The sequence below is a fragment of the Lepisma saccharinum genome, chromosome 14, assembly GCF_977018435.1.
Source record: "Lepisma saccharinum chromosome 14, izLepSacc3.1, whole genome shotgun sequence".
NCBI lineage: Eukaryota > Metazoa > Arthropoda > Insecta > Zygentoma > Lepismatidae > Lepisma > Lepisma saccharinum.
Window position 1 is genome coordinate 52,329,873 of NC_139242.1, and position 16,102 is coordinate 52,345,974.

General features: G+C 35.5%; 1 protein-coding gene across 11 annotated transcripts in view; it reads right to left on the reverse strand.

Annotated features, from left to right (window-relative positions):
* The window catches only part of SLO2 (slowpoke 2), a 388,893-nt gene that overhangs the window by 41,700 nt on the left and 331,091 nt on the right, over positions 1–16,102 (reverse strand). For 6 of the 11 annotated variants that reach the window (XM_083135590.1, XM_083135594.1, XM_083135595.1 and 3 more), the window contains 3 exons: positions 15,212–15,456; positions 11,678–11,812; positions 4,751–4,925 (listed from right to left, as the gene is read on the reverse strand). In XM_083135590.1, the coding sequence (XP_082991716.1) occupies positions 4,751–4,925; positions 11,678–11,812; positions 15,212–15,456 (555 nt within the window). The remainder of the gene's footprint in view (positions 1–4,750; positions 4,926–11,677; positions 11,813–15,211; positions 15,457–16,102) is intronic. The other 5 variants (XM_083135592.1, XM_083135599.1, XM_083135600.1 and 2 more) reach the window with 1 other exon arrangement.

Genomic DNA, 16,102 nt, shown 5'->3' on the forward strand with positions numbered 1-16,102 from the left:
CAAGTCTTAAGGTTATTTACAGCATTAATGTTTTAGTTAAGAAGCTAAGAGTGATGATAAAAGCAATGTAAATATATATTGATTATGCAATTATATCAATATTTACTACTAATATATTCTGAAAGTAGAATATTGAGGTAAGCTAAGCTACATCAATGAATGTAAAGAGAAATGTGCACAGATACTGAAATTGCACAGGCAATCATAATTTTAAACAAGTGATGACTACAAGCTCTATTATGCCAGAGTAGGCAAAAAGTTTAAAAAAGTATGTGATCATATTTCTTATCTCGTATTATGAACATTACTACTATCCGATGAAAGAGAAAATCATGCAAACACTAGTAACTATTTTTGTCTACAAAAAAAAAAGCCATACTTGTCATTCTTATTATCATGTTCTTACTTTTTAAATATTGTGTATTACTAACACTATTTGTTAATATCAAATTAAACACACGGGTTCGATCATTTCTATATTATAACTTATAACACATACATAAGAATCAACAACAAGTTTCATGACAACAACATATATAAATTGAATTTATGACTGTTTCAGCCCATGGCTGCATATTAAACTTCACCAATAATGTTTAACAACATTCCCCTTGGTTGAAAAAAAAAGTAATAATAGTCAACAAATTTCTTAATACTTTTGGCACCACAATTCGCTCACCATGGCATAATATACCATACTGCAATTTCAGGAATTTTTATTTGAGAATAAATTTTCAATTCTCCATCAAGTTCTTTATGTGCCATATCCTCCAATCCATCACTGTATACTCATATACTAGTAACAATTTTTCATCTTGTTTCATTGCTTCAATTACTTCATTAACTCTTAAAAGTTCTTCACTCATTAGTGTCTCATCATTATTTCCCAAAAAATAAACAGGTAAATCCAGTGGCGGTGATTGGGTTCCAAAACCAGAGGGACAAGGTGCCAAAACTGGGGGAACAAAGACAGTATATTTTCCTTTGTAGATAAGGTTTAGCATAGTGCAGGGAAAAGTGGCAAAAAGTGGGTGGGGGGAGGGGGGAAATTGCTCCTCTAATCGCCCGCCACTGGGTAAATCATCATATTTGTTCACTAAACCTGACACAGGAGAGCATAAACAAGATTTCACATTGTTAACACAGTTTCTAAAACCGTGATTTTAAATGAGTTTGTAGGAAGTGTAAATTAAAAACTGAATTCATGCTTTTTGTGTATGCATAGAATACTTTTTTTTATTTGCTGAAAGATATAATTAAATCTTGAGTAGGTAGTGTGAGCAAATAAATCCAAAAGGGATACTGCTTATCATTAAGAAAGAAACATGGCAGCTAATTATGGAGAATCTTGATTTGATTTGTTGTTTTAAGTCCACCTTATGCACAGATAGGCTAATCGGGACTGGACCTACAGTTTAAAGTGGGATCCGAACCACTGTGCAATGTGCCTCCACCAGGTATCGTACCTGGGACCCCTTAATTACAAGGTGACAACGTTACCACATTCCATCAAGGAGGCCCTTTATGGAGAATCTTATCTTGATCCACGTTCATCGTACATGTTAGTGATGTTAGCATGCAGGCAAGAAGAGTAAATCTTTTTCGAGACTTTCACGATGAAGATTAGCACATAAATTGAGTATTCCAGCATTAGGTGTGTGTGACATTTTACACAAAATTAAGGTTCGAGTGAGGAAATTGGATTAAAATATTCATAATGTATTTATTTCATAGAATTATGAAGTACTCTATGGTGTACAAATTAAAAAAACAAACTTTAGTATGTTGTCCCGGGTTCGATCCCCAGCCGGTTCAAATCCCGGAACTTTTCTAACGATGGAAGCAGCCTGGCACCCACCCAGCATCGAATAACATGGGTACCTGGGGGAAACCCGGGGGGGTAAAGGCGGTCAGGGGCGTGATGCTGATCACATCACCCCCGCTCACGACCGGATCAAGAAAGTGTGGGGCATTACCCCCCACCCCCTATACGCCTTCATGGCGTGCTAAGCACAGGGGAGCACTTTACCTTTTTTTTACCTTAGTATGTTGGCATATGTACTTAAAGCATCAACAAAAGTGCATTTCGTGAGCGACACTTTAAAAATTTAGCAAACTTTGACTTCATTTGTCTGTGGAGCACATAGGCTGCAGATGCTAGTGACTTTTATTGGTAAAATGTGCAAATTATATGCATTCACAAACATCTAAACCTCAATGTAATTAAAAACAACAATAATTTCAATATTAATTCATTTAGTTATTAATATGGAGTAGGACCACTTTTCATGGAATGACCAAATGTGTTTCTTAGAGTGAAACAGGAGTGATGAAGTGCCCTCAAATTTAATAGTAGTAAATAACAACATATTGAAAGTGCATGGTGTGAACAGAGACTCAAGAAAAGCTCGCCAGATTCGATTTAAGAATCTTTCCTCCTACTACATCAGAAGAAATTTTTAATGGCTTTGTAGTAAACATTGTAAGGGATTTTGTGAATGGACAGAACCGCCTACACTTCGCATATGGCACAACCAATTCGGGGAAATCCTTTACAATGCACGGAACACCCACCCAGCAAAGTATAGTTCCAAGATGCTTAGAAGTATTATTCAATAGTATTGGAGAACATCATAAATCAAACATGAAAGTTAATCCTGCTAATTTTGCTGATGTGATTCTGCCTGATGAGTTGTGTAGGCATGAAGAAGAATCAGAGTAGAATTATGAGGATAAGTTGTGAAAAGCTTCAGGCATGTAAGCATCATGTTGTATCATCAAAATTACTTCTTCTGGAGAGAGCATTCTAATGATGAACTTAGTTCCTGCCTAATAAGCTTCTTTGTAAGTTTCATTTGTATTATGAAATTAACCATATAATTATAGGATGAATAATTGTAATGCGTAAGTACATGATCACAGCCATTTCAAGCCCATTGTTCCAAAATTTGTATCATACTATCTATCTAAGGATAAGATCATGAAAGTTGGAAACCTATGACAATAGAAAAGGAAATCCATTCATCTTTTCAGTGTGAAAATATTATAGTTCATTTACTTTTGATAATACCATTAAAGACTTAAATATTTGCAAATGAATGATCAACATACATTCAGCCTAAATTATGATAAATTAATGTGTGTAAGTATGTACTTTTGTTATGTTGTGTAACTCTTCTGACACTTTTGGTTAATTGCAATGATGAAAATGAGTGATGATTATTTGAAACTGATGAAGGGACACCCAAAGAATACCCATAGCCATGAGATTCAAACCTAGGAACTTTGGTGGCGAGATAGAAAGTAGTCAGTTTAAGGCACTTGGCCACCAAACTGATGCAATTGCACATGTTAGTGTTCCAAGTTATCATACCATGACATAAATGTGTACTTTTTCATTGTTGTTAGATTAATTTATTTTAAGTTAAGTGCCACTGTAACATTATATGTTAAAAATTGTTCAGGTTGGTCAGTTGCCTATTCATACATTTACGTTAATCATGATGGAAAAGATGAGAATGTGATTGATGGAAGAAAGTATACAATGAAATGGAATTAGCTTCGATAATGTTAATTAAAGGTACCATTCCAGCATTCACCCAGACTGACCAAATAAAAGAACCAAAAAACGTCAGTCAAGACATCCAGTTGCTAAATTTGGATGTGCAACCTCTTGAATATGGGTCCAATGGATTCCAGATGTTTCACAAAACAAGTGTTTGTTATGAATATATATTAAAACTAAATATTGAGGCACAATATAGTCCTTTGGCAGCCAGGGTCTAGTATTTCATTTTGATTAGGTTATGCAATCTTATTGAGAGTCCCATCACCACTATTACATGGCTTTGTATACATGGTGCTGCTACTTCCTAGTTTTTTTTCTTCACAATCCTGGGTCCACACAAATATTTTCAATTTTCCACTATTTACTATTTAACCCTTATGGTAAACTATCATAAGCCAAGATTTCATCTTTGCAACAATTTATTTAGTTTGTATTTAGTGAAAGAGTGTCCTGTAGTTTTTGTAGCAAATAAGTTCTAACTGTGTTAAGTCCATATATTCTAATTAATAGATCAAAGTTTCAAATTGCAAGATGTGTCATGAAAGTTAACATACCAGTGAAAGATAATAGATAATGTTTGAAACACGAATAAAAGGGGATAAATTATGTTCATGATACTATCAGTAAATGTGCATACTAGGTCTATATCATAAAATTCAAAATACATCATATGATTATTACTACTGAAGCACACTAGAACTTGTTATTATTTCAGCTTCATCCCAATAAATACAAAAACGTGGTTCTTAAAGCCAACTATTACATAAGCTACATAAAAAAATGTTTAAAAAATATCTACACAAAAGCATTATATAACATCATAAACGAGATTAAAAAACTATTCAAATAAGCAGTAAAATAAACTGCCTTGTGATTGAATGCCAAAATAGAGACATGCAGTTATTAGCAGAAGAATGAATGATGAAGAGAAAGCAGAACAAGGAATCAAATATGGTTAAAGGAAAAAAAAATTAAGGTATACTGTAATAAATGCCATCTACAAGTAAGCTTATAATGTACAAAAGTGCTGAATTTTGGGGCTGGTCTGGAATGAGCATCCTGCATTCTTACTTGGTACAGATAATATATATTTTTCTTTTTTTTTAGTTTCATAAATGTTTCTTTTGAAATGTAGGCAGATAGAAGTGTGTGCAGAGAAGTAACGTGAATGAAGGGGGTTACCAGCGCAAGCATTCTTTCAGCCCCATCATCAGCAGTGAGGATCTGGTGTGTAATTCCCAGTACCTTTTCCATTTTGGAGAGATGAAGAGCATATTTATCATGGGCTCGAAACTGCATGAACCTCATGTTTGAGGACTGGGATAGTTCCGTGATGCTTTTTATGCTAGGGAAGAACCTGAAATGCAGGAGAAGAAATAGTTTAGTAAAAGTATATTGCACACTGCAACTAAATATTTTGAAAATATGTATTAGCATCAACAATATATCTTGGGAGGGTGAATTAAGAAATTATTGCAAGCAAGGTTTAAATCAAGCAGTTCAGTTTGATTTTTCTTGATTCAACGCCGGGGCTGTAGTCGAGGGTGTATGGTGGTATATGCCATATACCACCTAGTTAACTCATTAGTGTACACTTTCTGCAACAATGCGTAAACCTTCTACTCTTGTTTCGTTCATGCTTATTTATGTAATTTGACTATTACTCTAGTGAGCTGATTATTACTTCTGATCTCTCATACTTGGGAACATAATGCTGATTTTTTTCATGTAGGCAGGTAAAACAGCTACAGAAAGAGACTTTATTGCTGAATGTAAGTAGTGCATTTGCCCCAAGTGCTTCATTTTTAGTGTTATTAGCAGTAATATTAAAAACTTATTAAGAGTGTACAAAGCCCAGCTGGAAATTTTTCCAATTTGTTCCGATAGCCAATATGAGTTTTTAGACACACTATCAGAACCGATTGGTCAATTGTAATGAATTGGTTTCTATTGGAAAGTATTTTACTGTTTTCAATATATTGCTGATGAAAAATTCTTATCTATACAACTGTAAATGCAATGGAGAAATCATATATTAGGTATGCCCAAATGAAAAAGAGACCTTTGCTGTAGCGGCGTTGTATCTAATCGAAGAAGGTATGTATGTTTGCCGATAGATGGCATGGTGCTTGTCCCAGTTTGCAGGTGTAGTGAACGGCTTTGCCTCCTGTTTTCTCAGTTGGCGAGAGTTGTTTTGCTTGGACGGGTGCATTATGGATTCCTCCAGATCAGCGCAGAGAGATGTAATCCAATTTCTTTGCTCAGAAGGCGAGCATGCTTCACAAATCTATCGCAGGATGTAGGACGTTTACGGAGAGCAGTGTCTCGCATGTTACACCATATTCCGTTGGTGTCAGCGGTATGAGGTGGGACACGATAGCACCAAGCACTTGCCATGACCTGGGCAAGCACACGTTGCTGCTCCAGGACAACGCTAGGCCACATGTGGCCAAGAAGACCCTCGACCAGCTGAGAACATTTCAATGGGAAGTCCTCACACATCCTCCATACAGTCCAGATATTTCCCCATGTGACTCTTGTATCCTCGGCCCCTTAAAACAATCACTGAAAGGTCAACGGTTCACCTGTGACAAGGAAGGCAGAACACCATGGAAAACTGGATCCGTAAGGAACCCAGGAGTTTTGACACAGAAGCCATCCACTCCCTTCCTACGCGCTGGGAACAGTGCATCAATATCAATGGCAATTATGTGTAGGTATCATGTTACACATTAACTGTAATTCACATATGTAATGCCAATATTCTGTAATATAATATTCTTTAGATATAACCGTAGTCTCCTTTTCATTTGGGCATACCTTATAAAACAACTAAAATAAATCTCTGGTAAAGCATGTGGAATTTGTAACTTAGAAAAAGCTTTCACATTTTTTTTCTCAAATATATGAACGTTTTTAACTCTGTAGCTTCATTGTGTTTAACACACTTGCAGAAAATCTAAAAACGTGCTGCTTCAGTCATAAATTGACATATGTTCTTCCTTTATACATGCAAAAACAGCAGAAAAATTAGGTTAAACAAAGAATCTGACCCACAACACTTGAAAAGCTGATGAACAAACAAAACACTGTCGAGATAGACTTTGTTCATCACAAGATTGCTCATTTTTCCAATTACATTACATACACATAAGATTAACCATGGAAATTCCACATTGAAAAAAAAACCTAGAACTAATGTGAACATTTATTCCAACTACTAGCTGTTTTATGGTTGAGTTGGTTCTTAAGAAATAGTTCTTCTTAGGTATTTATTAAGATAAATCTGACTTTAGTAATATGCATTAGAATTCAGAAGAAATTCAGATCAAGTGTGTTGTTTTTCCAAAGAACTTCTAAATTACAGGAAATATGGTGTCAAGAATTAAACTACCCATGCTTTGAGTCAATAAATGAATTTATAACATATTGATTCCACAATATATACAAACTTACAATTGGATACAACTCACCAATTGGAAATTATCTTGATTTTGCAATTGGTTTCAGTTGAGATTCCGATTGAAACTAATACATTCCAATAGCTGTATTAGGCATCAGATAGAATCGGATCCATTCCAATTGAAACAAATTCAAACCAATTGAAATTTCAATTGGAACCAATAGAAAATTCCAGCTGGGAGTGAAGTGGTCTACATATAGATTCAAAATTATTCTGGGATGTGCAAACAAATAAATTATGCTGCAAACTGGCCAGAGTGAGAATTTATTAGGACAATCTTATTACGCTTTTTTTCATAGCCATTTAACATATGGGATTTTATTATGGGGTAACTTGTCAACTGCTGGAAATGTATTCATTTAGTAGAAAAAATCAGTAAGAAATATGGCTGGAATATTCAACCAATCTGTTTCATGCAAACCTATTTTCAAACAATATAAAATAATGACTGTTCCATGCCTATACATATTTAGAACTCTTAATGTATGTAACATTCTTTCCATACTCACCCTCTATATTTATGTTTGTATGTTTATGCTATTCTTGCATTATGTTTTATATTTATATGTTTATGCTATTCTTGTATTGTGTCTTATATTTGTATGTTTATACTACTCTTGCATTATGTTTTATATTTTGTATCATGCCGAAGGCATGACTCGAACCCAGTACCCTGGGTACCATAGCCTGATAGTCTAATCACCTCATAAAAAGGGCCCCGAGTATGAAAGGAACTGGAAAGAGCTTTTTTGAAGCAAATGATACCTGCGATCTTCAGCGGATGTAAAAATATGCTGAAACGAATTCTTCCGGAATTGCAGAAAAGATAATGCAAACACAGCTTTACGTTGAAACTGCCGTTAGCAACGGCCGAAAGTTCGAATTTCATTTAAATAGCTCGAGAGAATATTTCTCCCCCAGTCGGTATCTGAAATCTATCATGTGCACAGTCGTAGCCTCTGAATTATACAAGCAGTTGAACTAAAAGTTATGGCGTGAATAGTTGTTGCCTCCAGCTTATAGTCGGATTATCGACTGGCGCTAAAGGACTTACAGTGAGGAGAAGTACGCTATCAAAAGGAGTTTTATTTCAGGAGAGTTTCATCAACGGATCGGCGAGTCTATCTTCACATCAAGATCTACAGCTGAGGAATGTTCCTAAATCCTTGTCTATCATTCTTTCACCCCCTGCCAGACCAGTCAATTGAAGTGTTTAAATTTAATCGTGAGTGTAGTTCTTATTTCAAGGGGCTTGCTTGGTCTAGTGTTGACGTAGCTCCTGAGGGCTACCCCCTTTCTCTTACACGTTCCCGTTCCTCTTGCTTACCAAGAGAGTGGCCAAAAGCTGTCATAAGCCTATCAATGATCCCTAAATCTAAACAACGTGGTGTTTAGACTATTTGTACCGATGACGACATCTATTGCATTAAGTAAGGCTTGAAGCTTTCCTGGCAACGAATGATGGCAAGATTCTCTCGGGGTATCGACCAGGTGAGTTGAGGAAAAGATTCCAAGCTTTTGAGAGCTAATGTCACTCATCTTCAGGGTAGTCTTTTCCACAACACACCTAGTCGATATCCCGAGATAATCTTTTCATCTATTGCATTATTGTAATACTTAATGATGAATAAACATATTGATATTGAAAACTCACAAAAGCAATATCAACAAGAAAACAAAATACAATAACTGGATGAACACCTTAGCTATACAGAAGAACAAACATGCTACAATTAAAATTGAGTAGTGTGTGCCAAACCCTTCGAGAAATGGTAGACCTCTCAAGTACCCAAACTGTAAAGTGCCTTTATATGGCAAACTTTGATGCTTTACTAAGATATGGGATCATGGTTTGAGGTAACAAGGGCAACTGCAATGTCCTTTCTAAGCTTCAAAAAAGAACTATGAGAATCATAGGTTGAGTAAAGTAAACTTATTCATGTAGAACCATTTTCCGTCAATTTAGTGTGTTAACTCTCCCCCTGCATATGCATTTATGAATATTTAATTTATGTAAAGCAAAATATTTCCAACTTTTTCACAAATGAGGAAATACATGACCTAAACACAAGAAATAAAGACAAACTTCACATAAAACACTGCCACCTTAACTTATGTAAGAAAGCTCCCTTAAACTCTTCCATTCATCTCTATAATAAATCACCACAAGATGTGACGAAAGAATCAAAATTAATCATATTTAAGCACAAGATAAAATTCATGCTCCTGAAGCATGTTTTTTTATTCTATAACTTAATACATGGAAGCGACTCTTACATAAGACACAATGTATATAACTCTATATAACGTAGTATCAGTGGCGGTCCCTCCATGGTACAGAGGCAACAGGCTGTTCCCTTCTCCTTATTGCCCTTTTTAGCTATTTAAATTATCTATAATAACATAATAAGAACACTTCTTTCTTCCAAAATCAACACGCCGAAGAAAAACTTTCACCCTGACTGGAAGTTCGTTTACTTCACCTACCCTCGTCACCCCACCCTCTGCTGTGACGCCGAATATTTCCGACCATGCGCGAAGGATCCTCATGGAGCCACTTCCCACCGTGGAAGCTGAACTCTCAAGCTGTTCCCTACGAGAGACATAGCGAATTAGTTTTCCTTCAAGTTTTTGCTATGTGCTAAAGCTTGATTGCATCATAGTGATAGTTTGGAGTGTAGTAAGTCTATAGTTTCCTAATCTCATTGCAAAATTGCGTCTGGCAGTCATAACGAACTGGAAAAATCTTCTAGAGTCTATGCATCTGCTAAGTGCCATGGCTAAACGCTGCGAAATAGCTTCCGAGGGAACAGCTCGTATCCACCTGTTCCACCAGCAAGACAAGCGCAGTGCAGGACAAGAGAGCGAATGTTGTATGATCGACCAGCTGAAGACGAAAGCTTTTAGTACATTGAATTTTACAGAAAAGACAGCAGCATACACCTATCCTAACCTAATTATAAACTAAAACTAAATCGTACACAAGGCATTTTCAAACAAGTTACTACAACTCTGTAAAATGATTAACTGGATACTCTTCCAGTGGCAAATTTTTGTTGTCCTTGTTTGTTCCCGAGAGGGAGTTTGGAACAGTTCGGATTTTGTCACAATTTCTACAAATCTAGCAGACGTCATGAAAAAACTCGGCCATCTGATTGCCATTATTGCATTAAGGACGTTTGAATTACAATGCTCAACTCTAAAAAAAAACAAAAAAAAAAAGTCAACTTAATCTAATGGAGAGATGAAACCGGTTTCGACAAAACATTTTTTTTCTGATCAATCATAAATTGCTTTTATTAATTTTTCCTTTGTTACGCATCAACAATTTTGTTTTTAATTTTTGTTTACATTATATCATATTTGCTTTAACATTGCTTTTTTCATAATTTTAACGTGCTTCATGTATGTCACTTCTGAAAATTTTTAACATATGTTTCGTATGTTTATTTGGTTCATTTCAACAAGGGTTGAATTTCACTTGGTTTACTGTATTATATTACAACAGGTATGGGAGGGGAGGGGGCAAGTGCAGGTCACCTGTTCCCCTGCCTGATTTAGCACCGCACGCCACTGCGTAGTATAATCACATTCTTCTTGTAAATTTAAATGTCAAAGTAACTCTGATAATTAGTGTCACCTAGTAGTAGGCTATAGTGTTCTGTATCTTCATGTTATGCTTTATTTTGTTATTTTGATATAATACCCAAGTAAGGCCCAATTTTTACAATTTTTGGCTATGTATTTTGTATTTGTATGTGTAAGATCTATTAATGTAGTATTGTATTGTAATGTATTAACATGCCTACATTACCATGTACTGTTATTTGTACACACACTGTAATCCTTGGATGCAAATAAACTGAACTAAACTAACATGCTACACTGTAGCCCATAAAATACTACTGTAGCATTTACCTTTAAATGCAAGTATTAAAATATGTGTTTCATAATTTTTATTTTATGTTATCATCAGAATTCTACCATGAATGACTTTGTAGAAGTTAGATCATTTCATACATGCCTATGTAATCCAAAGTTAATAAGAACATGGTCTCCACTTAACATTCCTCAAAACTTAGTGTATAACCTGTGAAAATTTTGGAACTACTACACTGTTTAACACCCTTTGTGCACTTGCCTGAGATTGTATATGGATGATGTCTACGTAATCACATTTTAATTACACACATACACATGCATAATACACATATCACTAAACTCACTCAAACAATCTTGACAACTGCCTCATCATAATCAATCATATCTGCAATCACTAAACAGGATATGGTTTGATATTACCACATGGTACTGTGTAAATATATCTATATAAGTTTGTTCCACAATTTTAGGACATACTGTTTCATAAACCAAACCAGTAATATATCATTTTAGGTTGCTACTACAAGTTTGATGAAATCCAGATAAGTTTGTGAAACCCCCATATTAAATAATCAATGTACTGTTTAAAAATACACAGAATAATAATGGAACACGCACACACTTCTTCAGCAAATTGTTGTAAATGGGTATTTTCATACTTATAAACCACCCTGTACATATGCTAAATGAACCAGAACAACAGCTGCTTATGATGTAAAATCATTCTTTATGCTTGCAAAGGTGATAGCTATGAAATAACTTACTTAAACATAGTCTGGACGGCTACAATGGTATTGCAGTCTGCAAGAGTATCTTCTTCAGCAGAGTTCGACAATTCTTTATTTACAACAACAACATTCTCAGCAAGTGTGATCCCTGCTCGCAGCAGGTCATCCAGGCTGCAAGTAAACAAGAAGTTTACTGATTAATAATCACAACAGTGAATAAACACCTTCACAATAATTAAACAAAAATATCCACAAATACATGTCAACTTATATTAGTCTATTTTGCATACTGACATTAAGGCTGATTTACTATTTTCCAAGCAAAATACTAATAACAAAAAAACATGAAATTTGATTCATAGAATCTGCAATTATTTACTAAGAGTTGATGGAAAATTAAACCAATAGCATGTTCCATCAGGGTCTATTGTGGCCGCAGCCCTTTTCCATTTCCTCTACTATTGTACAAAAAAATTGCTGGATTCTTGAAAATATGGGGAAATATAGTGCTGTCAAACTTTAAAATAGAGTCAATTTTTTCTTATTGTTAATTCAATGTTTGATTTCGTAACTTAACCATTATTATGAATTTCACGTTGACATTGTTACCAAATTATTATGATCTAAAATATCATGCGTACTATGTAGAGGCTGATTGATATGAAGTGTTTTTCAATACAGATAAACTGCTTATATAAAATTTACAGCTACTAATAACTGATATTCTACCCATTGTTAGGGTGACCAGACACACACATTCAAAAAAGAGGACAGAGCATGGCGAAAAAGGAGGACAAAGTCATAAAAAAGAGGACACCGCAAAAAATGGCACCACATTTGTCATTACTCATAATTTAAGCAATATTTAAAACATCTTGCCAACGCCTTGTTCACAGATACTTTTCAATAACTTCCTCTTACCAAAGCAAAGAAAGCAATCTCCTAATCAGTTATTTAACAAATGACAAGGAATATCTACAAATTGAAGCACATAATTTTACTACTTTTCTAATTCTTGGATATTAGAATGAAATATACCCACAAGTGAATGCAAATGTAACAAGTAATATTTATTTTAACTTATTTCCAAAAACAGAATTAAAATTTTCGGTAGTTTCAAGAAATATGATTTTAATGCCAGGAACATTTCTAGCACTCTTTCAACAGCAGGGGAAAGTGACAGCCACCTTACACTTATAGATCGACCACAAGGAAAAAAACCTTGGGACGAAAAGTCCCCGCGCAGCTTTCCCTTCTTCCCTCCACCTCGGGCCATAAGGAAGCATGGTCAACTCTCCCCCTCCCCTACTCGCGGGGGTACGGTGCACAGGAGTCGCGGGTCTGCGCAAGTTGTTTTGCTCGTGGTTCCACTATACCTCATATTTGTTTCTTCCATCCTTTTAAATGCCGGATATTTTCTTGCAAGATCATTTTTGAATTTACACTTTCGCTTTGTTATTTCATGAAAGTAAATATTACTTAATAATCAAAATTCTCACTACGCGTTTGTGTATCGCCTATGTATAACTCGAAAAGGAACTGTTCGATCTTCGTGCAGAAGTGGTTAGCACAGAGCACCACAACGCCAAAGGTCCCGGATTCTAATTGTGGGCCTGGTATGGGTGTTCTATGTGAGTGCCCCTTCATCAAAATCGTCATATCATTGCTCATACCCATCTTTGCGATTATCCAAAACTGGCAGAAGAGAGAAGTAAAATAAACCAAATCAATCAATCGAAAACGGACTGCACAGACTCAGTCGTTAGGGCGTCTGACTACCATGCGAGAGACCCAGGTTCGATCCCCAGCAGCGGAGATCCAGGATTTTTTCTACCTGATCAAGCAGCTCTGACGCTCACCAAGCGTTGTGTAAATTGGATACCTGGAGGAAACTCTGGGGGGTAAAGGTGGCCAGGGGATTGGTGCTGATCACATCACCCCCACCTTCGGCCGCGATCAAGGATTTGTGGGGCCCTAACTCCACACCCTCTATACATCTTCATGGCATGGTGCAAAGCACACGGGAGCACTTTACTTTTTACAGACTACGTGCATTCCTGCAGTCTCAAAGGGCGAAGCAAGGAGTTAGAATAATACTAATGACTAGGGTGTGGAATTTTGCCTATTTTATTTATTTGTAGTAAAACACAGGCTTTAATGTTTAAAGTTAGTTTCATGGTGTTTCTAGTACGAAAACACATTTTTATAGTGCCTATAAATGCCTATTTCGAGGGTTAGTACCTATTTCGCTTGATTGTGCCAAAAAAATGATATTCTGTAATTTTTGCATACTTCAGGTATTTAATACGTGCCTTTGGCTTTCCCTACATTGAAGAAGGTTTTGTTGATGTTATCTGGTATTGGCCAGATTTGAGGTTCTCAATTGGAACACTGTTTACATTTTTTGTCACAATGATGCAAATTGTGTTTTTCATCGTTTGTTCAAATCCACACAGTCGTTAGCACAAGCTCTTTTTGTGAGAATTACTTTAACTGACGATTCCCCACAAATGTGAATTTCGATCAAAAGAGTATTAATCGTTTGTTAATTGTTAGCGCACTTTTATGTATAAACTGAAGTGCTAATACAGTATAACTGTATATTGTAAAAAGAAAATTGAAATAAGTTCACATTCATTACCCATTTTATATCTTTTTTTTTTTAAATTTTAGGGTGTCTATTTTCGTGCATTTTTTTTAGTATATAGTACCTTTTTAAGTGCCTATTTTCATCATTTTTGTGCCTATTTTGAGAGGTTTTTAGTGCCTATAAATCCGCATCCTACTAATGACTCAGTCGAGAAAGTGATCTTGTTTGGCTCCCAGATGCTAAGTGAGCATTGCTCGAATACTTAACACACCCCAAGTGATATGATGATCGTTATGTGTGGAAGCATTCTCTATGCAGCACATTTGCTATGGTCAATGCTATACTCTTTCCAAAAAAGGAAGACATTTACAGATTTCTAAAAAATCCGCCCGGATACCGGACAGATGCCTAAAAAGGAGGACATGTACAGATAAAAGAGGACGTCTGGTCACCCTACCCATTGTTTCATTAAGGTCCATAACTGATGTTAGTAACAAGATGACCAACTGGATTCACAATTGAAAAATGAACCACATATTTAGATATTTAACAGGTCATATGAATTAGGTTACTTCATAAACAATATTACAAATAACAAAGTTACAGAATTTTACTTTAAATTAAAGGCAATTGTGGATGTGTTGGGTCGGTAAAATTATTGGCAATTTTTCCAATATTGGATTGGTCAAAACTGATTAATTTGTCCCATTCTTAATAACAAACTTAAGAAGTTTAAATGAGGAACTGCATGTACTAGATCTGAAACCTTTTAAGTACAACATGTAAAGATATAAAGTAGTTTGTTAAAAACAGGATATGAATCAAGACTATGAAAAGGAAATTATATCTAATATATTCAGTATGATCAACTGGCAAGGACCTCAATTGTTTTCTTTTACTGATCAGTGATCAGCAATGCAGGAAGAAATAAAGGAAAATAATGTTAATTTATATGAAGAGGGTATTAACTGAATACTTACCAGTCTATAGATCCAAGCATCCAGTAGACTAAAGGAAAATAGGAAACAGCATCTAGGAAGGCAATATCTGGACGTCGTTCGAGAAGTAGAATGATAGGATTTAAGGAAGTCTTTTGAAGGAAATGAGCCCTCAAAGGAATGATAAAATTATATATGCCATTCGACGCATAGTCTGCAGCTAGAATTATAGTCTTATTTTGCCAATTGTACTCCTTTGCATTTCTGTACGTGCAATGTTCACACACCTGAAAGTAAGGAGAAACATATATTAAATGGCATCTGTATAGTAATGACATTACATTCTCTTTGCAAATTACAAAGAAAATGCCTTAACAGGCTTGCCTTTTGGTTGAATTTTGATTCCGCCACCGAAGTTCCAAGATTTGATTCCCACCCTGGGCATGGGTATTCCTCGAGTGTCTCCATTAATCAGTTTCATCTAATATAATCACTCATCTCATCCTTGCAAATAGCCAAAGTGGCAGAAAAGCGATACTAAATAATGAAAATTCAATATTCAACAAAGGAAATCTCAGATGCAGATATTTTTATACAATATGTGAGGATTGTATACAATTGGGAGAACATTGAAAAAGCAATGTTTTTGCAATGTCTGATGTCTTTTTCTAGTTTTTGCAGAGCATACAAAACCTATGTTAAAACAAAGCAGAAGGTAACTGGCAGCTTCTTTGGTGTATAATTTAGAAAAAAATGATGTTTCTTTGCTATTTGATTAGTTTGCATGAGCAGGATTCCATGAGCACACAAAGGCTAGACAGTTTAACTTCACACAGTTGGTGCCAAACTGTAATTTCCTTCTGCCAGCTGACTTTCCCAGGCATCACATGGGTGTTTTCATCGACTGGGTGAAGCCTTGGAGACAATATGTGC